The 14,664-nt window shown below is 42.4% G+C and overlaps 1 protein-coding gene across 1 annotated transcript in view; it reads left to right on the plus strand.

Moving 5' to 3' along the window:
* EFL1 (elongation factor like GTPase 1) overlaps window positions 1–14,664 on the plus strand; it is a 472,312-nt gene that overhangs the window by 364,540 nt on the left and 93,108 nt on the right. Inside the window, exon 16 of the mRNA XM_075345858.1 lies at window positions 11,035–11,166. Within this exon, the coding sequence (XP_075201973.1) occupies window positions 11,035–11,166 (132 nt within the window). The remainder of the gene's footprint in view (window positions 1–11,034; window positions 11,167–14,664) is intronic.

The raw sequence follows: 14,664 nt of genomic DNA on the forward strand, positions 1-14,664 counted from the left end.
GCCGCGGATTTTGATGCGGATTTTTTTTTTTTTTTTTTTCCCCATTCAAAACCAAAAATCCGCACCAAATCTGCACCAAACAATTGACATGCTGCAGATTTTTCCGGATCAAAATCCGCGGCAAATCCGCAGCGGAAAAATCCGCAGCATGGACACAGCATTTCCAAAATGCCATTGAAATGGCTTGGAAGTGCCGCTGCTGCAGATTTTCGGGAAATCCGCGGCAAATCCGCGGCAAAATCCGCGCAAAATCCGCAGCGTGGGCACATAGCCTTAGAGGGCGAGCTTTGCCACATAAGAACGGCTGAAAAGAGCAGGCACTTTCCTGGCCACAGTCACCACCCGCCTCAATTGGGTATCTTTAGTAACAAAATGTTACAAATTTGGAGCAAGTCAAAGAGCAGCAGAAATCACTTAACAATGGCAAAAGTGAGACTTATCTTGGTCACCACAATGCCACAAAAAAAAGCAAAAAAAACACACACATTGTGTGATCAAGTAGATGGTTTCATTTACAAGTACAACTCATCCTGCACAAAAACAAACTTTCCTATGTCTGTGGGTGGTTTTTGGAATAAAGAAAGGAAAAAATGAGTACACATAAAATAAATGATGTCATCTTGACATCGATTATTTTAGTGTATGATCTATTTGAATTTTTATTATATTGTGTTCATGTGGTCCATTTATCCATCTGCTTTGAAAGATCTAACTGTGTACTCAATTAAGGTGTTTTCAGGAGGCGAACAAGAAATAATGTGTAGTAGATCACAAAAGTGAGTACACCCCTCACATTTTTGTAAATATTTTATTGTATCTTTCCATGGGACAACACTGTAGGTATGACACGTTGATACATTGTAAAGTAGTCAGTGTACAGCCTGTATAATAATGAAATTTGGAATGCGATCTATATAACACAGAGCTATTAATGTCTAAACTGCCGCTGACAAAAGTGAGCACACCCCAAAGTGATAATGGCCAATTGTGCCCAATTACCCATTTTCCCTCTCCGATGTCATGTGACTCGTTAGTGTTACACGGTCTCGGGTGAATGGGGAGCAGGTGTGGGTGTGTTACATTTGGTGTTATCCCTCACAAATTCTCTCATACTCGTCACTGGAAGTTCAACATGGCACCTCATGGCAAAGAATTCTCTGAGGATCTGAAAAAAGGAATTGTTGCTTTACATAAAGATGGCCTAAACTATAGGAAGATTGCCAACAGCCTTAAACTGAGCTGCAGCACAGTGGCCAAGACCATACAACGGTTTAACAAGACAGATTCCACTTAGAATAGGGCAATACATGGTAGACTAAAGAAGTTGAGTGCACGTGTTAAGCTTCATATCCGGAGGTTGGTTTTTTTCAACATAGATGTATGAGTGAAGTTAACATTGCTGCAGAGGTTAAAGGGGTGGGTGATCAGCCTGTCAATGTCAGACCATACGCTTACTGCAACCATGTCCTGTCGTCTGATGAGACAAAGGTAAACATTTTTGGTTCAGATGGTGTCAAGGGTGTGTGCGGCAACCAGGTGAGGAGTACAAAGACAAGTGTGTCTTGCCTACAGTCAAAAATGATCATTGGATTGTCATGGTTTGGTGCGGCATGAGTGCTACTGGATGTGGTAAACTACAGTTCGTTGAGGGAACCATGTATGTCAATATGTACTGTGACATACTGAAGAAGAGCATGACCCCTTCTCTTCAGAAACTGGGCCACAGGGCAATATTCAGACAGAACAACCCAAACACACCTCCAAGACAGCCACTACCTTGCGAACGAAACTGAGGGTAAAGGTGCTATACTGGCCAAGCAGGTCTCCAGACTTAAACCCTATTGAGCATCTGTGGAGCATGCTCAAATAGAAGGGTGTACTCATTATAGTCATATACTGTACATGCTAATAAGATATATGCTAAACAACACATCTGACTTTAGTTAGTGCATACTATAAAAGGTGTGGGCAGATGAAAAAGTATAAAACACGACTACAGAATGAGAAAACAATCACAGTCTGCATAAAAGCTGGATACACAAAATATGATGTTTCTTTAAACTTGTACATATCATCATTATAATAAACCAGTTTCTTAATCCCCATTAAACAGACTGTCAAACTTTAAGTCCAAAACTGAATTGTCTCTGTGATTGACAGGAGAGGAGACAAATTTTATTCCTTAAGGCCCTGTGCGCACTGGAAAACGGAATTTTCTTGAGAAAATTCCGCAGGGTCTGAAAGATTACCGCACCCGCGGTAAAAACCCGCGTAAAACCGCATGCGGTTTGCTGCGGTTTTACCGCGGTATTGTTCGCGGTATTGCCGCGGTTTTGTACATATGCTTTAATGCATTCAATGCATAGCCGATGGATAAATAGACAGAAGAATAGATAGAGAGATAGCTAGATTGTTAGATAGAAGGATAGATAGAGCGATAGATAGAGTCCCTGTGAGCACACGCTGCATTTCTCACGGTCGGTAGTGTGTTCACATTACCGGCTGTGGGAAATGACCTGTAATTACCTCTGCTGTCTCGTTGCGAGGCTGCATTCAGCAATGTGTCAGTCGCGGCTGGATGCAAGCATCGCAGGACGTGGATTACGCCGGAGCTGTGGATTACGCCGGAGCGCTGTGTGTTTTGGGGGGGTTAATAAACGGGTGAACCAGGAGCTATTTTGTGTTTTATTTAAAATAAAGGATTTTTCGGTGTGTGTGTTTATTCACTTTACTTACGGGTTGATCATGTAAGCTGTCACATAGACGCGGCCATGATCAAGCCTGGACTTAGTGGCGGCAATCCGCCACCATTAACTCCTTATTACCTGGATCGCCACCGCATCACGGCATCTGGAAGAGCCTGGGACACTCCGGTACTGCCACATAATGGATGCGACAGTCCCGGGGCAGCTGCGGCTGATATTCTCGGCTGCGGGAGGTGGGAGGGAGGCGGGGGACATTAACCCTGCCCCCCGCCCTCCCCAGCCTGAGAATACCGGGCCGCCGCTGTGTGTTTACCTCGGCTGGAAGGTAAAAATACAGCAGAGCCCACGTGTTTTTTTTTTCTATATTTCCATTTGATTTGCATGTGTATTCTATATGTCTGTGTGTGTGCGATGTGTGTGTGTGTATTCTATGTCTGTGTCTGTGATGTGTGTGTGTTTTTATGTCTGTGTGTGAGTGTGATGTGTGTGTGTCTGCTCCGCTTCCTTTTCCTGTAATGACATCACTTCCCTGCGGGATTTCACGATTACATTGGAGTCAATGGAGTGAAATCCCGCAGGGACCTGCGGAAAAGAAGTGACATGCAATTGTTTTTGCTGCGGGAATCCCTCAGCAAAACATGCAGCTGTCAAATTCCGCCTAGTGCGCACAGCATTTCTTTTTCCCATAGGTTTTGTGAATCACTGCAGAGATGTTATGAACATTTTCTGCAGCGAAACATGCAGCAAAACCACAGGAAAACCGGTAAGTGCGCACAGGGCCTTAATATCCAAATATCATTGATCAGATGTTTCTAAAATTGTAAACTATTAATCATTTTCCACTTTCTCGCTTATGTTCAGTTAAATTTATCTATAGATTGAACAAAAAAAAACTGCATAATGCAGAATATTACACGAAAAGTGATAAATTCTGATAAACTCTAAAATATATCCAGGACTTGTAGATTTTTTTTTTTTTTTTGTTTTTTTAAGTGGACAATTCTGAAATATTGCATGACATTACAGGGTTATTGGTGATTGTCACCCGTAGACGTTCCCAGCTTGTATTTACCTTTCTTCAGTATTACCATGGTAAGCACACGGAGTGAGCAGCTTGGCATGTGAAGTGGCATTCTGCCTCTGCCTCTGACTGATGTAATATCCTGCAAAGTGTAAAAAAAAAAAATGTGGCGGCCATTTCTTGGTGGTTCGAGCTAATCAAATAATACATTGCTCATATATGGTGGGACCTGAAAATTTCATGAAATTTCTAATTTAATCATCTCTAGTCAGAATTAATGGTGTCCTCAGTGCTGAAACACAGAAGATACTTATCTATCCTGCAATACCCTCACCTGATTGGCTCCAAATTTATTCTTTAGCAGAACTACCCCAAACTTACAACTAATATCATTAAGACTAGAGATGAATGGACCCGTTGAAGCTCGGTTCAGCAGGTTGGGCTGGACATTAGATAAAGTTCGGTTTGGGACCCAGACTTAAACCTGAACCCCAATGGAAGTCACTAATTGGGCAGTTTGGGTCTCCACCCACATGCAGACAGCCATAAACAGATCACTTCTGTGGGATGGTAGACGGGGGTTATACCATTTTTGTTTATTTTTCTTTTGTTTGGTGCACACTACATCTGATCACGCTCTTATTACCTCCAGTGTGAGTCGATCAAACACTGAAAACGGCTCACACTGGGCTGAGCACCGAGTGTAACCAACCACAATGACGTTCGGATGATGGTCAGCCTACGTGAAGCACCTGAACTCTGTTTTTTGTGTAAAGTCTGTGTTTGGTACGAGCACCGAAACTTGGGTTTGCTCATCTCTAAGACCTATCTGCAGTGTTAAAAACAACTAGGAGTTTAGTCAGTGATGATATGGCCTCAACAAAGCCCTGATCTCAACATGATTGAGACTCAAATTACATGAAGAGAGGGCAGGATTTTTGTAAGCCTACATCCACTGAAGATCTGTGGTTTGTTCTTGAAGATATTTGGAACAACTTCCAAAACTGTAAGTTAATGTACCTAGAAAACAGATGCTGTTTTAAAGCCCCACTCCAGCGGTTTTTATTTTTGTCAGCGCTGGAGTGGCGCTTTAAACCGAAGTCCTCTGCCCACAGTCTTATATTCCAGCGTCTTTACTTTTTTTCAGCATCACTCCAGTCCCATGGCGCCAGCATGTGCCCGTAACTGCTGACTGTCCAGACGTTATGCCACAAGAGCTAAATACAAGTCTATGAGAGCCAGAACAAGGCTCTCATAGACTGTATTTTTTGTATGTTGTATTGTTAATAAAGGATTTCAAAAATCTCCATTACATTGTGGCCCTCCACTTAGAACTGTAGTATAGTTCTCCTGATGTAGCCATGTCTCTTGCCTTGTGTAGGGCATTACAGGTTATGTATCGATGGTTACATCCACTCATTTATTGAGAGTTGCTCGTAGTCTTAACCACTGTCACCTAAGGTCCTGCAATGCCCTGCACATGAGGTATGAGACATGACTATATCAGGAGAACTATACTACATTCCTAATTGGAGGTATTTCCTAAGATTATTATTATTACACCTATTAGGATCTTGGAGATGGGGAAAACCTCTGTAATTGGTGACACCTTTAACATATAGCAATGTTCAAAGTTTGACAGGTTTTGAAAAAAATATTGCAAAATAAGAATGCTTTCAAAGCTTGAAGTGATAATAGTTCACATTTTGTTAATTCATAAAAATAAAGTAAATGAATAAAAATCTGAAGAAACTTAATATATGGTATGATCAGCCCTTTCCTTATGAATAGCATCATTTTTCCAGTTTTACTTGTGGATTATTTTTGAAGGCAGTCGTCCCCAAAGCTTTAGGAAATCTAACCACGGATCTTCCGTGGATGTAGGGTGGTGCAAACTTTTCTTGTGATCCCACACAGACCCGATGACGTTGAGATCAAAGCTCTGTCGGCCGAGTCATCACTGCCAGGACCCCTGGTTCTCCTTACTCTGAAGATGGGTATTAATTGCATTTGTTGCATGTTTGGTATCTTTCTCCTACTACAGAATAAATACGGAGCCGATCAGACGCCTCCATGATAGTACTACATGATGGATAACTTATAAGAAACCTCCACCATGCTTCTCTGATGCCTGCAACACTGAACTTTTTTTAAAAGCATTTTTTAAGATTTCTATTTTTTTTTTAAAGCATTTTCCCCACACCTGCCTACAACTTTTGCACAGTTTTGTATATAAATTTCTTATGCGCTATTAGTGGGCAGTGCCATTAGATCAGTCAGTAAAGCTTTACAAAGGGATTTCTACTACATATATAGTTTCTTATAAATCCGTAATTCCTTGTAAAGAAAAAAAAATGCAGACTGGAGAAGGGTGTTTTAGCTGGAAATATTAGCCGTGCAAACAGAAACTGACAGCTCTTCATGACGGATTTATGTATGTGCTCTTTGGTTAAACAAGATTGGGATAAACCGCTTTAGTTCTTTATGAAATGCTCTCTTCACATTGTGTACAGGGGACAGTGATATAGTGGGTAATACTGAGCATAAGTATATTCAGGGCACTGACAATCTACTGATTCAATAATTGGTTCTGGATAGTTGTCACTTCGCGTCCTCCACTTCAGTGTCCAGCGGATGGCAGCACTGAGCACATCGGAGGACTGGTGAAATGGAAATCTGCATCATCCCGTATCCTGATAGGAGTTCAGACTACAAGACGTTATCTAGTAAAACGCTATTTTATGTTAATTTCTGTACAGTTCAGCTGTGGAATTTTTACTAGTCCATTGATAGTTCAATGATTTACAACTGGATCTGCTCTTTTGGGGAAAGGAGGGGTTGTGTTATCCGGCTGTGTTTAAGATATGATATATCAATGTGACGCCTGGCGAATTTCTAACAAATCATCAGCTCGGCCCACCTAACCTGACTACGATCCACTTCTTACTGAATGTTTACTCATGTTTTTGCAATTTCAAGGTCATGTCCTTACTGAACAGAATACAATGTTGTGAAAACATTTTTTAAAATATATATATTTTTTTTACCTTGGGAAGCATTTACAGATGTGGATCTGTTTTGTCTTTAAACATTTCAGCAGCTTTGCAAGAAAAGATTTTGATAAATGAATTGTGAGCATGTTTTTTTCCCTATGTGCATAGGGGTATCTCTTACGTTGTGTGCGCCCATATGTATGTGTTATATAATGGAATCTGTGAAGGTGCGCTCACACGCTACTGCTCCTTGCGGGCTTTATACGCTACGCTAGCCGGCACTGACAGCTGAGAGCGGCGGACGCTGGTAACGAAGGTAAATATCGGGTAACCAAGGTAAGGGCTTCTTGGTTACCCGCTGTTTACCGTGGTTACCAGCGTCCGCAGAAGCCGGCTCCTGCTCTCTGCACACATAGCAAAGTACACATCGAATAATTAACCCGATGTGTACTGTGGCTAGGTTTGCAGGGAGCCAGCGCTAAGCGGTGTGCGCTGGTAACCAAGGTAAATATTGGGTTGGTTACCCGATATTTACCTTAGTTACCAAGCGCAGCATCGCTTCCACGTGTAGCGACGCTCCAGCGATCCCTGCCAGGTCAGGTTGCTAGTGGGATCGCTGGAGCGTCGCTTATTGTGTCATCTCACCAGCGACCTCCTAGCAACTTACCAGTGATCCCTATCAGGTTGTATCGTTGTTGGGATCGCGGGTAAGTTGTTTAGTGTGACTGGGCCTTTAGTGTGACGGTACCCTTAGAGAGTGTGGGAATCAGTGAAGTTTCTATACAGATTAGATCTACATCTAGCAGTTTTAACTTGTGGGGAAAGGGGACTGTTGATAGAAGCAAGACAATGCTTTTCTAAAGGTATTGTTTTCATTAGAGAGGAGCAAATTGACTAGAAGAACCCTGCTCCAGTGGCTATGTGTGTAGTCTGTCGCTGCCAGATGGGAGCCCTCCGAACCACCTCCGACCTGACGGCGTCCCCTTCACCTCTTCTGATTAGTAGATTCAAAACATTATTGTGCCACAACAATGATGTTGCACAGGACCTACAAATTGTTAGGTTTCTTTCACACTGCGTTTTGCCATACGTTCACAGGTCCCGTCGGGGCATCCGTCCGAACTGCCCACCCTGCAAAGCGTGTTTCGGACGCATGCGCCGACAGAGCCATTGACTGTAATGGACCACACTGTGTTAGCGTGTTCTCTGTTTTGTACCATTTTTGCTCATATACAGTAGAGACCAAACGTTTGGACACACCTTTTCATTCAAAGAGTTTTCTTTATTTTCAGAACTCTGAAAATTGTAGATTCACATTGAAGGCATCAAAACTATGAATTAAAACATGTGGAATGAAATACTTAAAAGTGTGAAACAACTGAAAATATGTCTTATATTCTAGGTTCTTCAAAGTAGCCACCTTTTGCTTTCATTACTACTTTGCACACTCTTGGCATTCTCTTGATGAGCTTCAAGAGGTAGTCACGGGAAATGGTTTTCCAACAGTCTTGAAGGAATTCCCAGAGATGCTTAGCACTTGTTGGCCCTTTTGCCTTCACTCTGCGGTCAAGGTCACCCCAAACCATCGCGATTGGGTTCAGGTCTGGTGACTGTGGAGACCGGGTCATCTGGCGTAGCAACCCATCACTCTCCTTAGTCAAATAGCTCTTACACAGCCTGGAGGTGTGTTTGGGGTTATTGTCCTGTTGAAAAATAAATGATGGTCAAACTACACGCAAACTGGATAGAATAGCATGCCGCTGCAAGATGCTGTGGTAGCCATGCTGGTTCTGTATGCCTTCAATTTTTAATAAATCCCCAAGAGTGTCACCAGCAAAGCACCCCCACACCATCACACCTCCTCCTCCATGCTTCACGGTGGAAACCAGCCATGTAGAGTCCATCCGTTCACCTTTTCTACAAAGACACGGTGGTTGGATCCAAAGAACTCAAATTTGGACTCATCAGACCAAAGTACAGATTTCCACTGGTCTAATGTCCATTCCTTATGTTCTTTAGCCCAAACAAGTCTCTTCTGCTTGTTGCCTGTCCTTAGCAGTGATTTCCTAGCAGCTATTTTTTACCATGAAGCCTGCTGCACAAAGTCTCCTCTTAACAGTTGTTCTAGAGATGAGAAGGGGTGTCCAAACTTTTGGTCTGTACTGTACGTTTTCTGCAGATGGACACCCGAACGTAGTCTACTACCTGTCAGCGCATGCGTCCGAAACACACTTTGCTGGGTAGGGGAGGGGCGGTTCGGACGGATGCCCCAACGGGACCTGTGAATGTAAGGCAAAACGCAGTGTGAAAGGAGCCTAAGAGGCGTGGAAAATTCTGGCAGGTAGGAGGCCATTTGCAGACCCCCAGGTACTGATGTGACCCATGGACCACAGTCCTACAAATCAATTTGCTTATTTCTAATTTTGGTATTATTATTTTTTTTGTAGCCATGATAAAGTAAGGAAAAAGACCTACGGGAACCTTGACCGGCATGGTGAATACTAATGTCATTACGGAGACGCTGTAATAATGCTGCTCCCTAATATGCTGCCGGTGTGGTTAGCATTCCCCAGCAGTGTCCAGTGCATTCCTAGAATGTGCATCCTTTACTGTCACTGACACTGGAATCGGCTGAGCACTGTGCCTCATTGGGCTCTGGAGCAATGTAATCTATGGCTCCTCGGGGAGGGTCTGCTGAAGAACGTAAATAAACAACTTATTTGTCATTGTGTTAGTCACAGCTTAGAGACTTTCTGCTAAATTACAGAGCTAGAATTTACCTTAACGTTCTCTTCAGCAAGTCACACTCTTGCAGAATGAATATCTGTATAGCACAGTGAATGAAACAGCTGCTAGCTTTTTAATAGGCTGCTCTCATTAAGCTATGCATATGTAATAAATATTCTGTCAAAATGTTGTCCCTTAACCGAGACATTTAAAGTGGATCTGTCATCAGGGTTCACACGCAAACTGTATATATTATGACATCTCTTGGATCTGATGAGGCTGGTGTACTTCCTATGAGAATCCATGTAATCCATGTCAGAATCGGTGTGTATTTGCTTGAAGGCACCAAGGTGGCTCAGTGGTTAGCACTGCAGTCCTGTGTTCAAATCCCACTAAGGACAACATCTTCAAGGAGTTTGAATGTTCTCCCATATTTGTGTGGGTTTCCTCCGGGTTCTCCAGTTTCCTCTAAAGACATAGTGAATTTAGATTGTGAGCCCCAATGGGGACAGTGATGATCAGGTCTGTAAAGCACTGTAACATTAATAATGAGTAAATAAAGTTAAAGGGGTTGTCTTACCTTATGTGACTGCAGACTTGTGAATCTTCACAGTGCGCACACTCCACACTGAGGATTGTCCGCCAGTGCTGGGAGCGGCAGTCATGTGACCGCAAGTATGTGATTTGCATACGTCCAGCCTCACTGAATTCCCTCGCATATCACATACTTGTGGTTATGGGCACCGGAGAATCCTCCCAGAGCAGAGGTTTCACAAGTCTGCAGTCACATAGCATGATTGCAGACTTGTAGTCTATGGTTGGACACCCATTTAAAGTGAACATTTTATCAGTGAGTATACGAGGCTCATCAGTATTGTTCCTTTGATGTCTTGAGGAAGGAGATGGATGTCTCTGAAATGCGTAGACCTGTACAACAAATAATGGAATCCTATTAATACACTGTTGAGTATCAGCGCGGTATATACCCGATTTCCTTCTACGTCATATTACATGTTAGACATCAATCTATCAGTGGATTGATCTGAGTCTACACTGCGATCTCCAGATTTACAATAGAGATAGGGCATATGAAGAAGCACCCAACTCCGGGCAGTGAGGGTCTGTGATTAGGAGAACTGCTCTGGTAGAAGCCGATGTTGCAGCCTGGTGATTTTGTAAGATTTATAAAAGCAGTTTGTCAGGAGCTGAGAGGGAGGTGATGAGTTAATTGCTTTAAAGAAATCAATGTGCTGGAGAGGGATGACTGGTATGTTAGGAGTCAACCCCTCTCCTGGAATATAACTACTGTGCGCTCCTTGCCACGGTCTGGAGGCTGAGCTCCATGTAAACAAGCTGTATATTATGAAAGATAAAACCTCTTATTGGAGGAGACAGCAGATGGAAACCGCAAGTCATCTGCAAACTTATTTTCATGCTGACTAAAGTAATCTAATAACTTTGAAATACCCCTTTAATTCTTGCTACATCTGTTTGTTTCCAGTTTTCTATGTGCTTGTCTATTTTCGTCTATATTCATTTATTTTCTCATGTTCTATGTTCATATGTTCCTGTGTTTCTGTCCACTTAGGTATAAGCGGCTTAGAAGACTGTGTTTTGAAGTCCGCTACACTCTCCACAACACCAGCATGTCCACCATTTATTCCACTAAACTTTGAAGCAACGCCAATTGTGCGAGTAGCTGTTGAACCAACACATCCAAGTGAGTATGAGTACAGCGCCCAACAGAAGGTGGCATTGAGGCAAATTTATCAATACTGTTAAATTGAAATGGGAGAATCAGCCCGGTCAATAATCTGTTATTGAGGATGGGAGGCCTGTAAATCCCCTTACCTCTATCATCACCTGCTCTGCTTTTGATTATCTGGCCTGCCGTGACATCATAACTTAGACATATGACGCACACAAGACCTACATAGCTTAAACCCGGCTAATCAAAAGAAGAGCTGGGAAATGAGGAGAGTCGCCCTTCTTCTAATTAATTCTCCCATTCTACTGTCATCTCTAATTCTTAGTGTAATCTTAATCTTGACATTCTTGAAATGCACCAGATTTCACATTGTGATTCATGCTTTTTGATAAATGTGGTTCATCGTTAGATTTGGTCTTTAACCCCTTCACGACCATGGACGGATATATCAGTCATGGAGCGTGTCCCGTTAAGCCCCGCCCCCTGCCGCGGGCAGGCGGCGGTCGGCACACATATCAGCTGTTTTCAACAGCTGACATGTGTGCCTGCATGTTGCAAGTGGAATCGCTTCCACTCGCAACATTTAACCCCTTAAATCTCGCTGTCAAAGTCTGGCAGCGAGATCTATATGCGCGCGGCCATGATTTTTACTTACCACCGCCCCCACTGGAAGTCACGTGCGTGATCACGTGACTTTCAGTGGTTGCCATCGTAGCACAGGGTCATGTGATGACGCCTGCAGCTATGAAGTTTCACTTTCGTTTTCCCTTGACCGAGAGCAGAGAGAAACAGGAAGTGACTAAATCTGCTGTTTACAGCTATATAGCTGTAATCAGCAGATAGATAAGAGCGATCGGATTACTGATCGCTATAGCCCCATAGGGGGACTAGTAAAATAAAAAAAATAAAAAATTTAAAAAATATAAAAAAAAACAAAAAACCTAAAAGTTCAAATCACCCCCCTTTCCCCCCATTGAAAATTAAAAGGTTAAAAAATAAATAAATATACACATATTTGGTATCGCCGCATTCAGAAATGCCCGATCTATCAAAATATAAAATCAATTAATCTGATTGGTAAACGGCGTAGTGGCAAAAAAATTCCAAACACCAAAATTCCGTTTTTTGGTCGCCGCAAGTTTTACGCAAAATGCAATAACAGGCGATCAAAACGTAGCATCTGCGCTAAAATGGTACCATTAGAAACGACAGCTCGAGACGCAAAAAATAAGCCGTCACTGAGCCATAGATCCAGAAAAATGAGAATGTTACGTGTTTCAGAAAATGGCGCAAAACGTGCGCCACTTTTATTGGACAAGCTTGTGAATTTTTTTTAACGAAGGAAAGCGATCCAGCTGAGTGACCAGGTGATTTATAAATCACCTGGTCACTCAGCTGGATCGCTTTCCTTCTTTTCTCATTGCTGCGGCCAGGGCAAGGCCGGATCAGTGTCTGAGGTGTGGTGAGGTCAGACGTGGGTGAGCTGGATTCCTTTACAAATTTTTTTAACCCCTTAGATACAAGTAAACCTATACATGTTTGGTATCTACAAACTCGCACCGACCTCAGGCATCATATCCACACATCAGTTTTACCATATAGTGAACACCGTGAATAAAACATCCCAAAAACTATTGTGCCATCACACTTTTTTTTGCAGTTTTTCCACACTTGGAATTTTTTTGCTGTTTTCCAGTACACCATATGGTAAAATCTATGGTTTCATTTAAAAGTACAACTTGTCCCGCAAAAAACAAGCCCTCATATGGCAAGATTGACGGAAAAATAAAAAAGTTACGGCTCTCTGAAGAAGGGGAGCAAAAAACAAAAACGCAAAAACGGAAAGTGCCCCGGGGCTGAAGGGGTTAAATTGGTTTATAACAGTCGATAATGGTTGTAGATGAGCAGTCATTTAATAGGCAGATCAGAGTGAACTGATCAGTGATAGATCAATCTGTGCACATAGGATACCATTGTTCCTGGCAGTGCAGGTCCGGTTTGCACAGGACAGCGTCCATCCAAGAACTTTGGTCTTTTAACCAATCCAAAAGATCAATTCACCCAGCAATCAATTTATTTGCTGATTCATTGGATGATCGTCTACCTGTTTTCACTGCATGATTATCAGGAACAAGTGTTCCTAAGGCCTGTTTCACACGTCAGTGATTCTGGTACGTTTGTGCTTTTTTTTTATACGTACCAGAATCACTGACATACGCAGACCCATTATAATCAATGGGTCTGCGCACACATCAGTGATTTTTCACTGACCGTGTCTCCGTACAGCATAGAAGCGTGTCCGTGATTGCCACATGGAGACATGTCCGTTTTTTTTCTGGCATCACTGATGTATCACGGACCACGCAGTGGTGTGATCCATGAAACACGTGCCAGAAAAACACATACATTGAAAATAATAAACATTTTCAACTCAAATTCTCCAACGACGCTCTGTGCAGCCTGTGCTCTCTGCAGCTTCCTGGCCGGCTCATGAATATTCATGAATGCAACTAGAGCCGACCTGGAAGTAGCTGCAGAGAGCGGTGGGCAGATGTTGCACAGCCGAGGAGTTCAGCACCATGGAGAGCAGGAACAGGACCGGTGAGTATACGTCCATGTGCAATCACGGATAACGTATCATGGATAATCCATGTGTGCCGTGAATCACTGAACACGGAGGGACTTGTGCGTGTTTTACACGTCAGTGAAGAACGTCTGCCTGTTTTCACTGACGCGTGAAACGGGCCTAAGAGCAATGTAAATGCACCTTAGGTTTTCATCACCTATTAGATGGCTTACTTTGTGCCAGAAATTTGAAACAAAAATCTGTCAAATTGTGTTGAAATTTAGGACACACTTTTCTAATAAACCAGAACTTCTTTTCAGATAAGGTACAAATCTGTATGAAACACAATGTGTGTTTTCTAGATCTAGATAAGAAAATGTTGCTTTTGAATGTGTTATATATCTTTATCTTGCAAGCTATAAAATTTATAGTTTGTGTAAAATCGTGTTTATACAGTGGAATTTACTGACATTTTAAGTTATCAAAAATTACATGGGTCTTTGCAGGCTGGCAACTCAATAGCCAAGGATGTATGAATTACTTTGTCTACTTCTTGGCCATAATATACACAAGACAGCTACAGGGAAAAAGATCAAAAAATGGCCCACACACCTTTTAGTATTAATGTACAGGCGCACAATACACAGGCCAACATAAAAACATATACACTATGTGTCACTACACTGACATCAATGGATGTGGGAACTGCATTATTGCTATACACATTAAAAACATAAATTGCTTAGTTAACATTTTTTTTTTCTTTTTCAAAAAGTGCAAAAGCCATCCAACCATGGCAAGGTGTATCTAAATATGGATGATTCCTACCACTAATGTCTCAACTTTCCATGTGCTAAATCATAGCTCGCAACTAAGACTATGTGTGCTGAAAAGCTGCGTTCTGAAGCGCATGGTGCTGGCAGAGAACGTGCGCTCTGCCTGCA

Source organism: Anomaloglossus baeobatrachus, chromosome 4, assembly GCF_048569485.1.
Source record: "Anomaloglossus baeobatrachus isolate aAnoBae1 chromosome 4, aAnoBae1.hap1, whole genome shotgun sequence".
In the NCBI taxonomy this organism is placed as follows: domain Eukaryota; kingdom Metazoa; phylum Chordata; class Amphibia; order Anura; family Aromobatidae; genus Anomaloglossus; species Anomaloglossus baeobatrachus.